Source organism: Camelina sativa, chromosome 14 (genome assembly GCF_000633955.1).
Source record: "Camelina sativa cultivar DH55 chromosome 14, Cs, whole genome shotgun sequence".
NCBI classification, from domain to species: Eukaryota; Viridiplantae; Streptophyta; class Magnoliopsida; order Brassicales; family Brassicaceae; genus Camelina; species Camelina sativa.
In genome coordinates this window covers 9,883,445-9,898,204 of record NC_025698.1, presented here as the reverse complement: position 1 = coordinate 9,898,204, position 14,760 = coordinate 9,883,445, and the positions used below count along the sequence as shown (strand labels likewise).

Genomic DNA, 14,760 nt, shown 5'->3' with positions numbered 1-14,760 from the left:
TCACTCTTCTTAAGTTGACGACTTCAAAGTTGAGACGTGCGCATACAGATGCTCGTTGGTGCATACCCTTTTTTATATATGTACTTACTCAGATGAATGGATAAACTTAAAGAGTATTGACAATAATTTAATGGTTTCTAGGGTCCATTCCCATCATCATCATCCCATGTATATGCACTTATACTTCATCATTTTTTGGACTATTTGATCCCAACCCTTAATCTAACTTATGAGAGGAGATTTCCGACCAACCCTTTATTGAAAACGATATTCATCGTAATCTGTAAAATTGCTACAAGCCTACAACTAGTAGAAAGAAAAATAAAATGTATATATTAGGACCAAATAAGTGTAGATAAAGGAAAACTTGTCACTTATATATGCTGACAATGAGTTACTTACAAGTGTGTATATACTAATATACATGAGACTAGAATGAGAGGGTGTAATGAGTAAATTGGAGATCGGATGATGTCGGAGATGACCAACGAGGTGATATAGAGATTTATATCTTGACAAAAACTTCATTGTATTTGTATATATGTACTTTTTGTTTCAAGCTAAAATCGTGAAGTTTGAGTTGATAAAAAAAAAGATTATAATATGAGTTTAATTTTAATATATATATATATATATATATATATAGCCTAAACATGTGCATGTTATTGCGAGGATATACTTTTAGAGCATGATTTCATTATAAAATACTTTAAGTTAACTTTGAATCTCAAACCTTTATAATTTTTAACTTTTCACCTTTCACTTTTTAGCTTTAACTTTTGTAAACAAACGTCTTTTTCCACTTTCTATGCTTCAATGATTCCCAAGTTGAATATTGCATTGCATGGTTCGTTCTATTGCACAAAGACGAGACCAAATTAAATCAATGTAACGTTTTTTTTTTCCTTATGATTACTAGTTTTCCAAATTGAAGTTTGGTTGCAATGTCCTTTCATCTACAAGAAAATAACGGCTCTTATTTTGTATTGTAATCATTTTATTTACCTGAACGAAAATAAAAAGTCATTTATATGCAGAAGTGTCACTAACTCACTCCCCTTCTCTATTTAAATTTTTCGTTTTAAACATGTAATGCGGTTTTACTATCAAAATGAACTTTTTTTGTCAATTTTAAAAAATTAAATCCAGAAGGTATAGAAAACTGATTTGAATATCAATTGCTGCGTAGAAATTTCCAAAAATTCAACATAAAAAAAAAAAAAAAAAAANATCTTGGTCAAAAAAATTTAAACTTAACAACAAGAAAATTAGTCGCTCTCTAATACAATTATATACATTTAATTATTACTTGTCAAATTAATTACACCTAACCTTAATCACGTAATTAGTGTCGTGAGTTATTTATATGTCAAATCCGAGTTTTTAAAAAACACATACACACACACAAACAAACCTTTCGTCCGGGACGACCGTTATGGGATGCTCTCCCTCAAAGCTCGACGGTTTACCAGCCATCGCTCTATGCCGTGATCGATGCAACTCACTTGAGGAAACGCTCCGCCGAAGCTACGCCTTAGCCGACGCTCACTCAGCTTACCTCCTCTCTCTCAACACCGTTGGTCCAGCTCTTCATAGATTCCTCGATCAAGCCGTCGAGTCTCCGCCCGATGCTGATTCCGAACCCGACGAATCGTCTTCGCCGGAATCATCTTCCCCAGCTCACTCTGTTACCAGTTCAGATTCCGATTTACCTCCCAAATTCGACTCGGATTGCGAAGAAGAAGACGAAGAAGAAGGTACGAGGATGAACTGCGATTTATTCGGATGTCCAAAACTCGAATCCCTAAATACCAATCATCATGACTCGTTATACTCCCGGAGAAGTTACGTTTCCGGAACCGTAACGCCGCCTCCGCCACCGCCGCCTCCGAGTAACTACGCTTGGGATTTTATCAATTTCTTCGAGAGCTATGAGGTTCCGTACACTACCAATCCCAAAGACAGAGTACTGACCACTCGTTTCCTTGATGAAGAAGACACTTTGACAAAGAAGAAGAAGAAGAAGAAGAAGAAGAAGAAGAAGAAGATTCCTATGAGCCGAAACGACGAGAAGATTAAAGCTGAAGAAGCGAAACAAAAAAATCTGAAAATCTCAGAGAAGAAACCAAATAAAAAGAGTGGTACGAAGGAATCAAAAATTTCATCAGATATTTCCGAAGCCACAAAGCAATTGCAAGAGATGTTCAAGAAAGCTTCAGAATCGGGGAACGAGGTTTCGAAGATGTTCGACACTTCAAGATTCAGATACTACCAGAAAAGCTCTGTTTATCAAGGTATAGTGTAATGTTCAATTTTTTTACTTTTACCTTATTGATGTCACTCTCTCTATATGTTTTTTATTCTGTTTAGCTCTATCAGCTTCTTCAAACATTCTCTACGCTAAGAAGATGATGATGACTCCATTGGATCCCAAACCAGTTGAAGATTTTGGATCTAATCTTTCATCTACTCTAAAAAAACTATTCATGTGGGAGAAGAAACTGTACCAAGAAGTCAAGGTATCCTCAAAATTGTCTAATATGGTTTTAAGCAAAACAGATACAAGTGCTTATGTTCCGTAAGACTTTTGATTGTTTATCTACACAGGCTGAGGAGAAACTCCGAACAGCTCACATGAAGAACTACAAACAGTTGAGGAGATTGGAATCGAAAAGTGCAGAGCCAAGAAAAATTGAAGCCGTTCGTTCCTTCATTCAGTGTTTGTCTACGAGAATGAGAGTCTCTATCCATAAGATAAACAACATATGTCTGACGATAAACAAGTTACGCGATGAAGAGCTCTGGTCTCAGATGAAAAAACTGATCCACAGGTACGAATTCTATAGTTACCATTAAGTTTGTTTGAGAAACCTCATGAGTTATCTCAGCTTATTTTGTGTCAATATATAGGTTGTTTGGTATGTGGAGCTCTATGTTAGAATGTCATAGTAGACAATCCCGCGTAATCTCAGAGGCTAAGAAGCTTGATAAGATGACATTAAAGGAAAAGCTAGACATATCTCAGCTTGAGCTTGCTATAGAATTGAAACTGGAGCTGAGGAACTGGAGCCAAAACCTATCGAATTGGATTGATGCTCAGGCTCAGTATGTTAAGGCCTTGAACAGTTGGCTAATGCGATGTTTGAAGCAAGAACCTCAAGAACCAACACCTGATCTCTCAGAAGAACCACCACTGTTTGGTGCTATTAACAGTTGGTCACAAACCCTTGAGAGATCAGATGGAGAGAAGGAGTTTACGGAAGTGGTTTACTCGATTTTGATGCACGTAACCCGTCAGGTGGAGAAACAGAGGATGGAATTGGAAGAGCAGAGGAAGGTTAATGGCGAGGCCAAAGATATAGAGAGGAAACTTGTGATGTTAGAGAAAGAAGAGCTTAAGATGCAGAGGAAGATGAAGACAGTACCATCAGTTGAAGTAATGGGGGCTTTCAATCTGAAGTCTAGCATGGAACAGATATTCAAATCTATGGAGAAATTAGCTATAAACTCGAAGCAGACTTACGAGGAACTTGAATTGATGTGCACGTAATGTACCAGTTTGTATTAGTTCTTATAAATTCGTCTATCTTTGTTTCACTCGTGTTCTTGGAAGAGTTTTAAATATTTCGTTAGAATTTTTGATTATGGACATTAGCCGTAATAAGCCGTATACTGCCTTTGATGATAAGAGAGTAAATTCCAGTCATGAACATTTTTAGGTTAGTTCCAAGTCTAACCCTCATGGGTTTTCTTGCGTGACAAGAAGTCTTTCATTGGTGCACAATCCTCATTTAATGATACCGAGTCAACTGATACCATTGTGGAAGCTCCATGCTTTTTTTTTTTTTTTAAGAAACCTAATAATTGGAAACGAATGAGAAAGAAACTCATGAAGTGATTGTCGTTTGATCATTGATATAATTCTTGATCATGACTCATAAGGATAACTTTATTTTTAATAAGGAACTCATAAGCATAATTTAACTTCTTAATGGAAAATCAAATGATTAGATTTTATGCTCATACAAAACAAATTAGGAGTTGGAAACTTGGAAGTTGGAATAATGGCTTTGAATCTATCAAATGCTATGAGAATCTGCTTATTCAATTATCAAGATCTGGAAAAGAAAGAAAAAAATATCTAACGAAACTGAATTTAGCTGTAGGATCAACCTGGCTATATGTATTATGTAGTGTAGACCTATAATACTGGCACGTACGTATAGCAGATAACGAATGTTGGTCTCTCAAATCTCAATATATATGACGGCGCCGTGTTAAGAGAATGATGGATTTGATAAATTATTAAAACCGACACGGACAAATTAGACAATGCAAATGAAAACTCTGGAACATCCTCAGATATATAAACAAATATATTGTTGTCTCCATTTTGATTCCTTACAATTCAGATAATTACAAATTTACACTGGCTGGCTTGGTTCATGCATGATTTCTCTAATAAAGGTACCCGACTAGTTTAAACAAAATAATTTGAACCTTTTGTTTTGTTTTGTAGACAACAATATCAGATCAAATCCATAATGTAACATAATCCTAAGCAACTTACACAAACGGAAGTTTCCTAAATACCACTAACTTCAACTAGTTTGAATTTATAACCTGAATGACCTGTTTCCAACACAATTGTCTTCACGTACGTACAAACAAAAAACACCTTAGCTAGAGTTCCTTCGTTGTACTTTCCTCATTTTATACAAAACATTCCCTATTTATGGAGTCTCCCTATAATTCCACTAAACCCTAATCACAAATCACTCATTATATTCTCATCTTTCCTTAGAATTCTACTTTTTGAAATCAAGCAAATATTCTTTGGAGGTTTTAATCAAATGGCGCTAGTGGACTTGGAAGGTTTGAGAGAATTACAAGACTCTGCAAACTATCTTCTCGATCACTGTCCAGAAGCAAGAGAGTCTCTGTTTCAACAGGGGAAAGAGAAATGGATCGAGCAAGTCTCCGAAGCTTCACTAATAATGTTAGATGTATGTAACGTCTCAAAAGACGTCATGACGCTAGTGAGACATAGCCTTCGAGATCTTCAGCTGACTCTGCGCTGTAACGGAGCAAACCTCAGTGAGAAGATCGCAGCTTATAATCGGTACAGGAACAAGCTCAAGAAGGAAACCCTCAAGTGTTTGAATAGTCTAAAGAGTATTGAAGGAGGAGCTGGAAAAGGGACGATGGAGATGCAGAGCATAGAGCAGAACCTTCTGTTTGTCGCGGAGGTTTTGCAGGAAGTGAGAAGAGCCATTGTGACTATGGTTGAGTCTCTGTTCTCGCTCGTGTGTCTTCCTTGTCTCGAGAGAAAACCAAGCAAAGGGTCGTCGTTGTCTTCGATATTTACAATGCGGTTTTGCTGCTTTGATGACGTGTGGGACGAAGTCGCGTTGCAGAGCGCGGGTACAAGGTTGGAGGCTTCACAGATCGCAGTTGAGGAGCTTGAGATCGAGTTGGGGTTTATTTTCAGGCGACTGATTCAGACCAGAGTTTCACTTCTTAATATTCTCNCACCTTAGCTAGAGTTCCTTCGTTGTACTTTCCTCATTTTATACAAAACATTCCCTATTTATGGAGTCTCCCTATAATTCCACTAAACCCTAATCACAAATCACTCATTATATTCTCATCTTTCCTTAGAATTCTACTTTTTGAAATCAAGCAAATATTCTTTGGAGGTTTTAATCAAATGGCGCTAGTGGACTTGGAAGGTTTGAGAGAATTACAAGACTCTGCAAACTATCTTCTCGATCACTGTCCAGAAGCAAGAGAGTCTCTGTTTCAACAGGGGAAAGAGAAATGGATCGAGCAAGTCTCCGAAGCTTCACTAATAATGTTAGATGTATGTAACGTCTCAAAAGACGTCATGACGCTAGTGAGACATAGCCTTCGAGATCTTCAGCTGACTCTGCGCTGTAACGGAGCAAACCTCAGTGAGAAGATCGCAGCTTATAATCGGTACAGGAACAAGCTCAAGAAGGAAACCCTCAAGTGTTTGAATAGTCTAAAGAGTATTGAAGGAGGAGCTGGAAAAGGGACGATGGAGATGCAGAGCATAGAGCAGAACCTTCTGTTTGTCGCGGAGGTTTTGCAGGAAGTGAGAAGAGCCATTGTGACTATGGTTGAGTCTCTGTTCTCGCTCGTGTGTCTTCCTTGTCTCGAGAGAAAACCAAGCAAAGGGTCGTCGTTGTCTTCGATATTTACAATGCGGTTTTGCTGCTTTGATGACGTGTGGGACGAAGTCGCGTTGCAGAGCGCGGGTACAAGGTTGGAGGCTTCACAGATCGCAGTTGAGGAGCTTGAGATCGAGTTGGGGTTTATTTTCAGGCGACTGATTCAGACCAGAGTTTCACTTCTTAATATTCTCACAGCTAAGACATCTCCGGTTTGATTCCACTTTCTGGAAGACATAAAACATAAATATACCTGTAAAAAAATTAGAATTATAAGCAAATACCGAAATATTATCATCTTACAAAGTCAACTACACATAATGACATAATTGAGCAAAGAGCCAAGACAATAAGGAGGTTGCACATATGGTAAATACTAAATAGAAACCAATGAGGAAAACAAATAAAAGTCTTATATAGACCAAAGGGAACCCAAAAATTTAATCATAGGGTCTTTGTAAGCTCGATTGTGGGATACACACACATAAAGGCATGAGTAACAGACTTAGGATTTCAGCCAATCAGTTTCTCCTCAGTCCTCATATATAAAACAGTGTTTTCTATTGCTCATCAAAAGAATGTTACAAAACAAGAAGACAACGCAACAGTGGAAATACTGACATTACATAGTGATAAATCTCAGTGAGATGAAAAAAATACAAACATAATTAAGCCAAGAAGGGGGAAGAAACAGAAATCAAATCCTCAAATAAGGAAATGGCGGAACAAAAACAAACTCAACAGAGTCCCCTGTTCCTCTGGTTTAACAATCCTACTGCGATTCGGGTATATGGGCCTTAGGAAAAGGCCTAAGGGCATCTCCATTGGTTGGACTCTTATTTTGAAGTTCTTATATTTTTTATTAACTAAAAAGTATATTTTTACAAATTAAGAGTTTTTGTTGTTGAATAAAATTATAGTACTCCAATGGTAGACTCTTATTAGGGTTTTTATTTTTGAAAAAAAAAATATTTTTATAATATAATTAATTTAAGTAGAACAATTAGTTTAAATATTTAAACAATTAAGATTTTATTAAAATGGAAAATTATTGCATTTCATAAATTTTTAAACATTCAAAACATAAAAGCATATTAAAATAGAAGTAGAAATCATAAATGGGGAAAAAGATTAGTTGTAATCTTGATTTGTGCCAAACTTTTGCCAAATATTCTCAACCAAATCATCCTTCAATTATTGATGTTTTTGTTGATTACGAATTTCCTTCCGCTTGCTCAGCATGGTCATCAAATTGCTGACATTTGATGATATATCAGTTGAAACTGTGGAGTCCAATTGTGAAGTTCTGTTTGCTTCCACTTGTGCGAATTCTGTTGGATCAAACGGCATGTACCCATCTCGTTCGTCTTCTACTATCATATTGTGAAGTATGATACACGCTCTCATTATCTTTCCAATTGTTTCCTTATCATGGATAAGAGCCGGGTTTTTTACTATGGCGAAGCGAGCTTGCAAGACTCCAAAAGCACGCTCGACATCTTTACGGACAGCTTCTTGCCATGTAGCAAACAAGGATGCCTTTGGACATTGTGGAATCTGAATAGATTGGATAAAAGTAGCCCATTTCGGATAAATACCATCGGTGAGATAGTAAGCCAAATTATACTCCCGGCCGTTGACAATGTAATTAACTTTCGGAGCATGACCTTGTAATATATCATCAAAAACTGGAGAGCGGTCAAGGACATTGATATCGTTTAATGTACCTGGAGGTCCGAAAAATGCGTGCCATATCCACAGATCTTGTGACGCTACAGCCTCTAAAACAATGGTTGGCTTTCCGGATCCACGTGTGTATTGACCTTTCCATGCGGTCGGGCAATTCTTCCACTCCCAATGCATACAATCAATGCTTCCTATCATCCCGGAAAATCCTCGTAGCTCTCCAATATCGAGTAAACGTTGAAGATCCTCTGGGTGGGTCTCCTTAGATACTCATCTCCAAATAAATTTATGACTCCTTCAACAAAATTTTCCAAGCATTGAATTGCAGTGGTTTCAGAAAGCCGGAGGTATTCATCAAGTGCATCAGCTGCAAAACCATATGCCATCATACGAATTGCTGCTGTACACTTTTGTAGTGCAGAGAGACCGAATCTTCCGGTAGCATCTCTTCTTTGTTGAAAATATGGAATTTCATTGGAGAGTCGATCAGTAATACGCATGAACAACGGCTTGTTCATTCTAAATCGACGGCGAAAAAGTAGCGGAGGGTATGTTGCATTTTCACTAAAATAATCGTTCCACAATAGAGTGTGTCCTTCTTCACGTCGTCTTTCAATGAATGCTCTCTTTTTCTTTGAAATTGGAGCTTTTTGACGAGCACCAGGAGGAATTGTAAGATTTTGATAGACTTGATTGGTTATTTGATCGTTAATCTGATTGCTAATTTGATTGCAAAGTTGATCAATAGAATCATCTAGCATATCATCAAAATTATTTCTAGAAGAAGATGCCATTTTTGAGAGATAAGAAAAAAGGAAAAAAAAAAGAGTGTTTGATTTGTGAGAATATTGTAAATTGATCGTGATAAATATTGTATGAAAATGTGTGGCTTATATAGAACATTTTGTGGTGTACATGCAGTTGCAAATGTCTAGTATACACAAGTGGTCGAAAAAAGTAGGGTGAGTTTACAAGAAAACAAATAAAGGGCAGTGTACTTGCTTTAAATTTGTGGTAAAAGGTACAAAAAAACAAGAATAGAGAGCTATACTTGATATAAATTTGTGGTAATTGTTACAAGAAAACAAAAATAGAAAGCTTTAGTTGATAAAATTTGTGGTAAAGGGTACAAAAAAAACAAAGAAAGAAAAAAGAGAGAGTTGCCCTAGCTAAAATTGTATGGTAAATGTCACAAATAAACAAACAGAGCAAACTATCATTCGTTTTAAACAAAACCAGAAAAATGGAGAGCTGTCCTTTGGATTTCTTGGCAAAGTCTTGTAGTTTTGATCTTGAAAGAAATCATCTGCAACATCTTGGTCTTCATCACTCTTAACCCACATTGAGTACTTTCCATAGTCCCTGAGTCAATGCCATCAAGAAAAAATCAATGAACATATATATATACACTGATACTATCTCAATGATGATGATCTTTGGATTAGAGACAAACCTTTTTTGAAAACTCAGTCAAGATCAGAAGAACACAAAGAAGTGATTACTTTCACTCATATAAACATAGAAGTGATTACTTCTCATTTCATTAAACATTCAACCGATTACTTATAAGTGATTACTTTCACTCATATAAACAAAAAGCATTCAACCGATTACATATAAGTTCACTAATAGAAACAAAAACATTCAACCGATTAACTAAACTGATAAACATTTTATTTTGAAAACATTTTATCTATGAGCTTTTTCTTTAAAGCCATATCTGTTTCACTAAGTGGCTCTGCTTTTGCTAGTAGACTCTCAAGCATGATATGCTTGCTATGCGTCTCCTTCAATGCATATTCCTTCTCTCTCAAAGCAAAGTCACATTGCTTTAAATCATACATCCTCTTCAGTTCTAACATCTGAAACTCAAGCCATGCCTTCGATTGCTCCTCCGCAGTTTATGTATTGTTCACATTCCTTTTCGATTTACCCTTTGAAGCCTTAATACCAGGTGGCCTAGTTGTTGATTCATCCTCTTCATGTGGTTGGGAGCTTGAAGACTGAGCAGAGCCATCCACGCACTTCCTTCTTTTTGTTGTTGCAGTCCCTCTAGTAGATGAAGATGAACACCATTTCTGGTCATGCCTAAGCTCTCGCCATGCATGCTCCAAGGTGAACTTCACCTTATGATCATCGAAGTATATTTGGAGTGCTATCTTCATAACATCATCTTCATTCATCCCACTTGATCTCTGCTTTTCTGCAGCCTCATAGCATCCAACAAACTTGGACACTATATCATTAATCTTCCCCCACCTCTGCTTACAATGCATGGCCTCTCTATGTGGTCGACCTGCAGCCTTCGGACTTGATGCAAAATATTTTTCAATCCGAGACCAAAATGTTCCACCTTTTTGCTGATTTGAAGTGATTGGATCCTTGCTCGTGTTTAGCCATGCACTGATGAGCAGAACATCATCTGCTGGTGACCATGTCGTTTTTGTTCTACGGCCTACTTGTGTGGATCCAACTTCACTTGGAGCATCATTGGGACATTGGGTGCTAAAAATAGGGACTTGTGATGAACTGTCGTAAGGATGGGCGACTACATTTTGGGTACCCATTTGACTATGTAAGAGGTCCATGAAGCAAGAGTTATCGGGATTCATGGAATCGGGTGAATCCATATCTTTTTTTCTGTGTGGTTATTAAAAGGAAAAGGAAAGAGATTGCTGAAAGATAATGGAAAGGAAGGCTTTTATTTATGTAAAAGTGTGTATTTAGGAATGAAGAGGGAGACTTGTATTTATGATGTTTGATGTATGTTAGTGTTAAAACATTTTGGTTTGTGTTGGTGTTAGCAATCAATGTCAAAATAAAGAGCTTACCTAAACTAAAACAACCTAGCATTGAACACAAAGACCATAACCACATCCTAAATGCCATTAAGTATGATGTAGACACTTAACCATCATCTAAGAAGCATTTATCACAACCAACAAACTAAAACACATTCAATTCAACACTCAACGCTTACGTAACCAAAGTGTGGTATGAATATAAACAAAATCAAAATCATCAGGATCAAAATCATCAGGATCACATTGCATACTAGTAATCCATTTCCTCCTAATTGTTTGAAACTAGTAAATTGTTACAAATAAATCTGAACAAGTACACATTAGAAAGAACCTGAGCTAAAAGGCAGGATTAGACAGATACGGAGTTGATAAGGTTCACCAATGTTCAAGTAGCTAACCTCAAATCATAGGCCTCAGATCAAGTCAATTTGGCCAGATTCGATTGCTCCTTTAACAATCTTGTAGCGTATGAAGTAGAGATCACCTTCCTATCATTTCCACAGTCTCAGGGCTCTCTCCTCTGCCAAAACCATAGTAAACCCCACAGTTAGATAAAATAAAGGTTGTGTATGGGTATGGAGGAATAAGGTTAAGGAGGGAAGAGAATTCTCTCACTCTTCGTATAGATTGAGGGAGACAAAGTTGTTGCTTCTACAAACAACAAAGGTATCCAAATGGGGCTGCGACACTGTAAAATGTAAATTCACAATTATAGTCATCACAAAACACACACCTGCGAATGTGATCATTCAAATGTATGTCTCACAACAACAGCCATTAACGTAAATTGTAAAAACTAAAGTTTGAAGTCCAAAAAGACCACTCAAACGGATACTCTTGAAAATAAGTACCTCGGCTACCTGAGGTTTTCAATTTCCGAGAGAGTTCATGTATGGGTTCATTCTAATCCCGTTTCTAACTTGTAAAGTATCTCTAACAGTATCTATACCACACAGAATCTACACTAAACCTATAGCATTTACTACCACACAGAACAAAAGCGGCAAAAGAGCTTACAAAGACAAAGACAAGCCAATGAACTTAAAGATATCAGACAAATAAGAAAACAAACTTTGTAGCAAAGACTCTCTCCTGCTACGAAAGCCGCTTTTCAGCTTCTTTTGACTTGAGGTTGTGGAACAGATGGAGAGAAGAAAGAGAAAGAAGGGAAAAAAAATAAATGATTTTTTATATAATTAATTTGACCAAATAAATACAGACAGCACACCAACTCTTCTGAATAAGAGTTGTGTTAAAACTTACTAAACAAGAGCAAACTCTTGTTGTTTTATCATTTTTAATTTATTTTTAATTTTAATTAAAATAAGAGTCTTGCTAAAAACTCTTTTAAAGTCACCAATGATCTTGCCCATAATATCTAAAAGGACTTCACGTCTTATTCAAAGACTCTTTTTGGTCAAACTAAACAAAGTTGAATACAACATAATTTCCACGTGGTACTAAAACGACCTGGAAAATGGAAATATCTTGGAAGTCGGAACAAGAGTACACGAACGTGTTCATATGCAACTTTAAGTGGGATGTATTGAAACCAAGACTTTAGAAAATTTGATAGGATTTTAAAAATTTGGAATTTTGATAGATTTTATGGAAGTTGATATGATTTTTTGTAAAATTCGTTCAAATCTCATCTAAAACCATGAGATTTAGATTTTTGTATTTTTAACTTAACATATCCTCTCATATCCCTAAAAAATCATTAAAATCCAAATTCACAAACTGTTTTAAATAACAGTAGATTTTAAAGTACAATTTTAAATCATCAGTTTAATAACAATGAATTAGAGTAGACTTTTTAAAATTGTTGATTGAAAAATATAAGATTTGTAAATTTTATATAAATTATTTAAAATGTTTGAATACAATTTTTCTATAAAAGTCAAACTTATTCTCAAACCAAGTACGGTAATAAGTCCTACTGTTTATCAAAAAAATAAAATAAACAGAGAAACAAAAATCAACAGATAAGATTCTAAGAAAAACAAATGGCTTCAGTGAATTCACGAAGTGGTTTCTGCAACTCAAACTCAACATTCTACAGCAAACGAACACCAATCCCACTCCCTCCGAATCCATCCCTCGACGTCACCACTTTCATATCTTCACAAGCTCATTGCGGCCGTATCGCTTTCATCGACGCTTCCACTGGTAACAACCTCACTTTCTCCGAGCTATGGCGCGCCGTGGACTCAGTCGCCGATTGTCTCTACGAGATGGGGATTCGAAAAGGACACGTCGTCCTTCTCCTCTCTCCGAACTCGATTCTGTTCCCCGTCGTTTGTCTCTCCGTGATGTCGCTCGGCGCGATCATCACCACCACGAATCCTCTCAACACTTCCGGAGAGATCGCTAAACAGATTAAAGACTCGAACCCGGTCCTCGCCTTCACCACGTCTCAGCTCCTCCCGAAGATTTCCGCCGCCGCCGCGAAGCTCCCGATCGTGCTCATGGACGAGGAGCGAGTTGGCTCAGTTGGAAAAGTGAGGAGATTGGCGGAGATGATGAAGAAGGAGCCGAGTGGGAACCGAGTTATTGAGCGAGTTGACCAGGACGACACGGCGACTTTGCTTTACTCTTCAGGAACGACCGGGATGAGCAAAGGGGTGATCTCGTCTCACCGTAACTTAATCGCGATGGTTCAAACCGTGGTGAACCGGTTCGGATCTGATGATGGGTCGCAAGGAGAGCAACGGTTCATCTGCACCGTTCCTATGTTTCACGTCTACGGCTTAGCCGCGTTCGCCACTGGTCTTCTCGCTTACGGATCCACGATCATCGTTCTCTCCAAGTTCGAGATGCACGAGATGATGTCTGCGATTGGGAAGTATCAAGCCACGTTTCTGCCTCTCGTGCCTCCGATTCTTGTGGCCATGGTCAACGGCGCGGATCAGATCAAAGCTAAGTACGATTTGAGCTCCCTGCACACTGTTTTGTGCGGCGGAGCTCCGTTGAGCAAGGAGGTGACTGAGGGGTTCGCGGAGAAGTATCCGACGGTTAAGATTATGCAAGGCTATGGGTTGACTGAGTCAACGGGTATTGGAGCTTCCACGGATACTGTTGAGGAAAGCCGGAGGTACGGCACCGCCGGGAAATTGTCGGCGAGTATGGAGGGGAGGATTGTGGATCCGGTTACTGGTCAGATTCTTGGACCGAACCAAACCGGTGAGCTCTTGCTCAAGGGTCCTTCCATAATGAAAGGTACAATTTTGTAAAGGATTCTGAATTCTAAGTTTTTGAGATCATCAAAGCACCGAGATTGATGTTTTTTTTGTGTGTTGTTTGTTGCGTTGTAGGTTATTTCAGCAATGAGGAAGCTACGAGCTCGACCCTTGATTCTGAAGGATGGTTAAGAACTGGTGATCTCTGCTATATCGATGAAGATGGATTCATATTCGTGGTTGACCGGTTAAAGGAACTGATCAAGTACAAGGGCTACCAGGTATATAAGATAGACAATACGCATTTAACCACAGATGATAGTGTTCTTCTTATTCAGCATAATTGATGTACCAAATCATTGCTAGAAACCTGACACCGTTTGTTCGATTGAACCAATAAGTAATTTCTGAGCCTGGAAGTATGATTGTGTGTTGAGTTATGATAAGCTTGTTTGGATGGAGATTGAGTATATTCGAACATTACTCTTTCATAGCAAAAGAGTTGAAAATTGTGCTAAACTTAATTTGGTGATTTATTGGATAGGTTGCTCCAGCTGAGCTGGAGGCTTTACTGCTCACTCATCCTGAAATCCCTGATGCTGCTGTTATCCCGTAAGTCATAACGACCACTCTCGTGTTTCTTTTAACCAGAAACAACAGTCTTGAGTTTATAATGGTTTGGCGATTTACAGGTTTCCGGACAAAGCAGTGGGGCAATTCCCGATGGCATATGTTGTAAGGAAAACTGGGAGCAGCTTATCAGAGAAGTCGATAATGGAGTTTGTAGCCAAACAGGTAGCACCGTACAAGAGGATACGAAAAGTGGCTTTTGTATCTTCCATACCAAAGAACCCTTCAGGCAAGATTTTGCGCAAGGATCTCATCAAGCTCGCAACA

The 14,760-nt window shown here is 37.8% G+C and overlaps 6 protein-coding genes across 8 annotated transcripts in view; 4 read left to right on the top strand and 2 right to left on the bottom strand.

Annotated features, from left to right (window-relative positions):
• LOC104740749 lies at window positions 1,381-3,597 on the top strand. Of its 2 annotated transcripts, none has more exons than XM_010461435.2 (4): window positions 1,381-2,294; window positions 2,380-2,519; window positions 2,608-2,831; window positions 2,911-3,597. In XM_010461435.2, exons 1-4 carry the CDS (start codon window positions 1,436-1,438, stop codon window positions 3,548-3,550), a joined length of 1,863 nt encoding a protein of 620 aa, XP_010459737.1. In that variant the 5' UTR covers window positions 1,381-1,435; the 3' UTR covers window positions 3,551-3,597. The 2 variants fall into 2 exon arrangements, with proteins under 2 accessions (XP_010459737.1, XP_010459736.1); XM_010461434.2 differs by having other exon boundaries at window positions 2,371-2,519.
• On the top strand, window positions 4,796-5,540 carry LOC104743417. Its single transcript, XM_010464504.1, has one exon. It carries the CDS (start codon window positions 4,854-4,856, stop codon window positions 5,538-5,540), a length of 687 nt encoding a protein of 228 aa, XP_010462806.1. The 5' UTR covers window positions 4,796-4,853.
• On the top strand, window positions 5,653-6,417 carry LOC104740748. The gene has a single exon (XM_010461433.1). The coding sequence runs from the start codon at window positions 5,711-5,713 to the stop codon at window positions 6,410-6,412; it is 702 nt and encodes a 233-aa protein (XP_010459735.1). The 5' UTR covers window positions 5,653-5,710; the 3' UTR covers window positions 6,413-6,417.
• Window positions 8,075-8,674, bottom strand: LOC104743414. The gene has a single exon (XM_010464503.1). The coding sequence runs from the start codon at window positions 8,672-8,674 to the stop codon at window positions 8,075-8,077; it is 600 nt and encodes a 199-aa protein (XP_010462805.1).
• On the bottom strand, window positions 9,782-10,510 carry LOC104743413 (glutathione S-transferase T3-like). The gene has a single exon (XM_010464501.1). The coding sequence runs from the start codon at window positions 10,508-10,510 to the stop codon at window positions 9,782-9,784; it is 729 nt and encodes a 242-aa protein (XP_010462803.1).
• Window positions 12,615-14,760, top strand: part of LOC104740747 (4-coumarate--CoA ligase-like 5) — a 3,353-nt gene continuing 1,207 nt past the window's right edge. The window contains exons 1-4 of one of the 2 annotated variants that reach the window (XM_019235243.1): window positions 12,615-13,903; window positions 13,999-14,144; window positions 14,408-14,475; window positions 14,556-14,707. In XM_019235243.1, coding sequence (XP_019090788.1) covers window positions 12,691-13,903; window positions 13,999-14,144; window positions 14,408-14,475; window positions 14,556-14,707 — 1,579 coding nt within the window. In that variant the 5' untranslated portion in view covers window positions 12,615-12,690. The remainder of the gene's footprint in view (window positions 13,904-13,998; window positions 14,145-14,407; window positions 14,476-14,555; window positions 14,708-14,760) is intronic. The other variant, XM_010461432.2, reaches the window with a different exon arrangement.

Excerpts from the sequence above, each read along its gene's own strand:
- LOC104740748 (XM_010461433.1), top strand. The coding sequence starts at position 5,711 with ATGGCGCTAGTGGACTTGGAAGGTTTGAGAGAATTACAAGACTCTGCA.
- LOC104743413 (XM_010464501.1), bottom strand. The coding sequence starts at position 10,510 with ATGGATTCACCCGATTCCATGAATCCCGATAACTCTTGCTTCATGGAC.
- LOC104740749 (XM_010461434.2), top strand. The coding sequence starts at position 1,436 with ATGGGATGCTCTCCCTCAAAGCTCGACGGTTTACCAGCCATCGCTCTA. Across the intron at positions 2,295-2,370 it reads GAAAAGCTCTGTTTATCAAG|CTCTATCAGCTTCTTCAAAC; the intron begins GTATAGTGTAAT and ends TATTCTGTTTAG. Across the intron at positions 2,832-2,910 it reads ATGAAAAAACTGATCCACAG|GTTGTTTGGTATGTGGAGCT; the intron begins GTACGAATTCTA and ends GTCAATATATAG.
- LOC104743414 (XM_010464503.1), bottom strand. The coding sequence starts at position 8,674 with ATGGCATCTTCTTCTAGAAATAATTTTGATGATATGCTAGATGATTCT.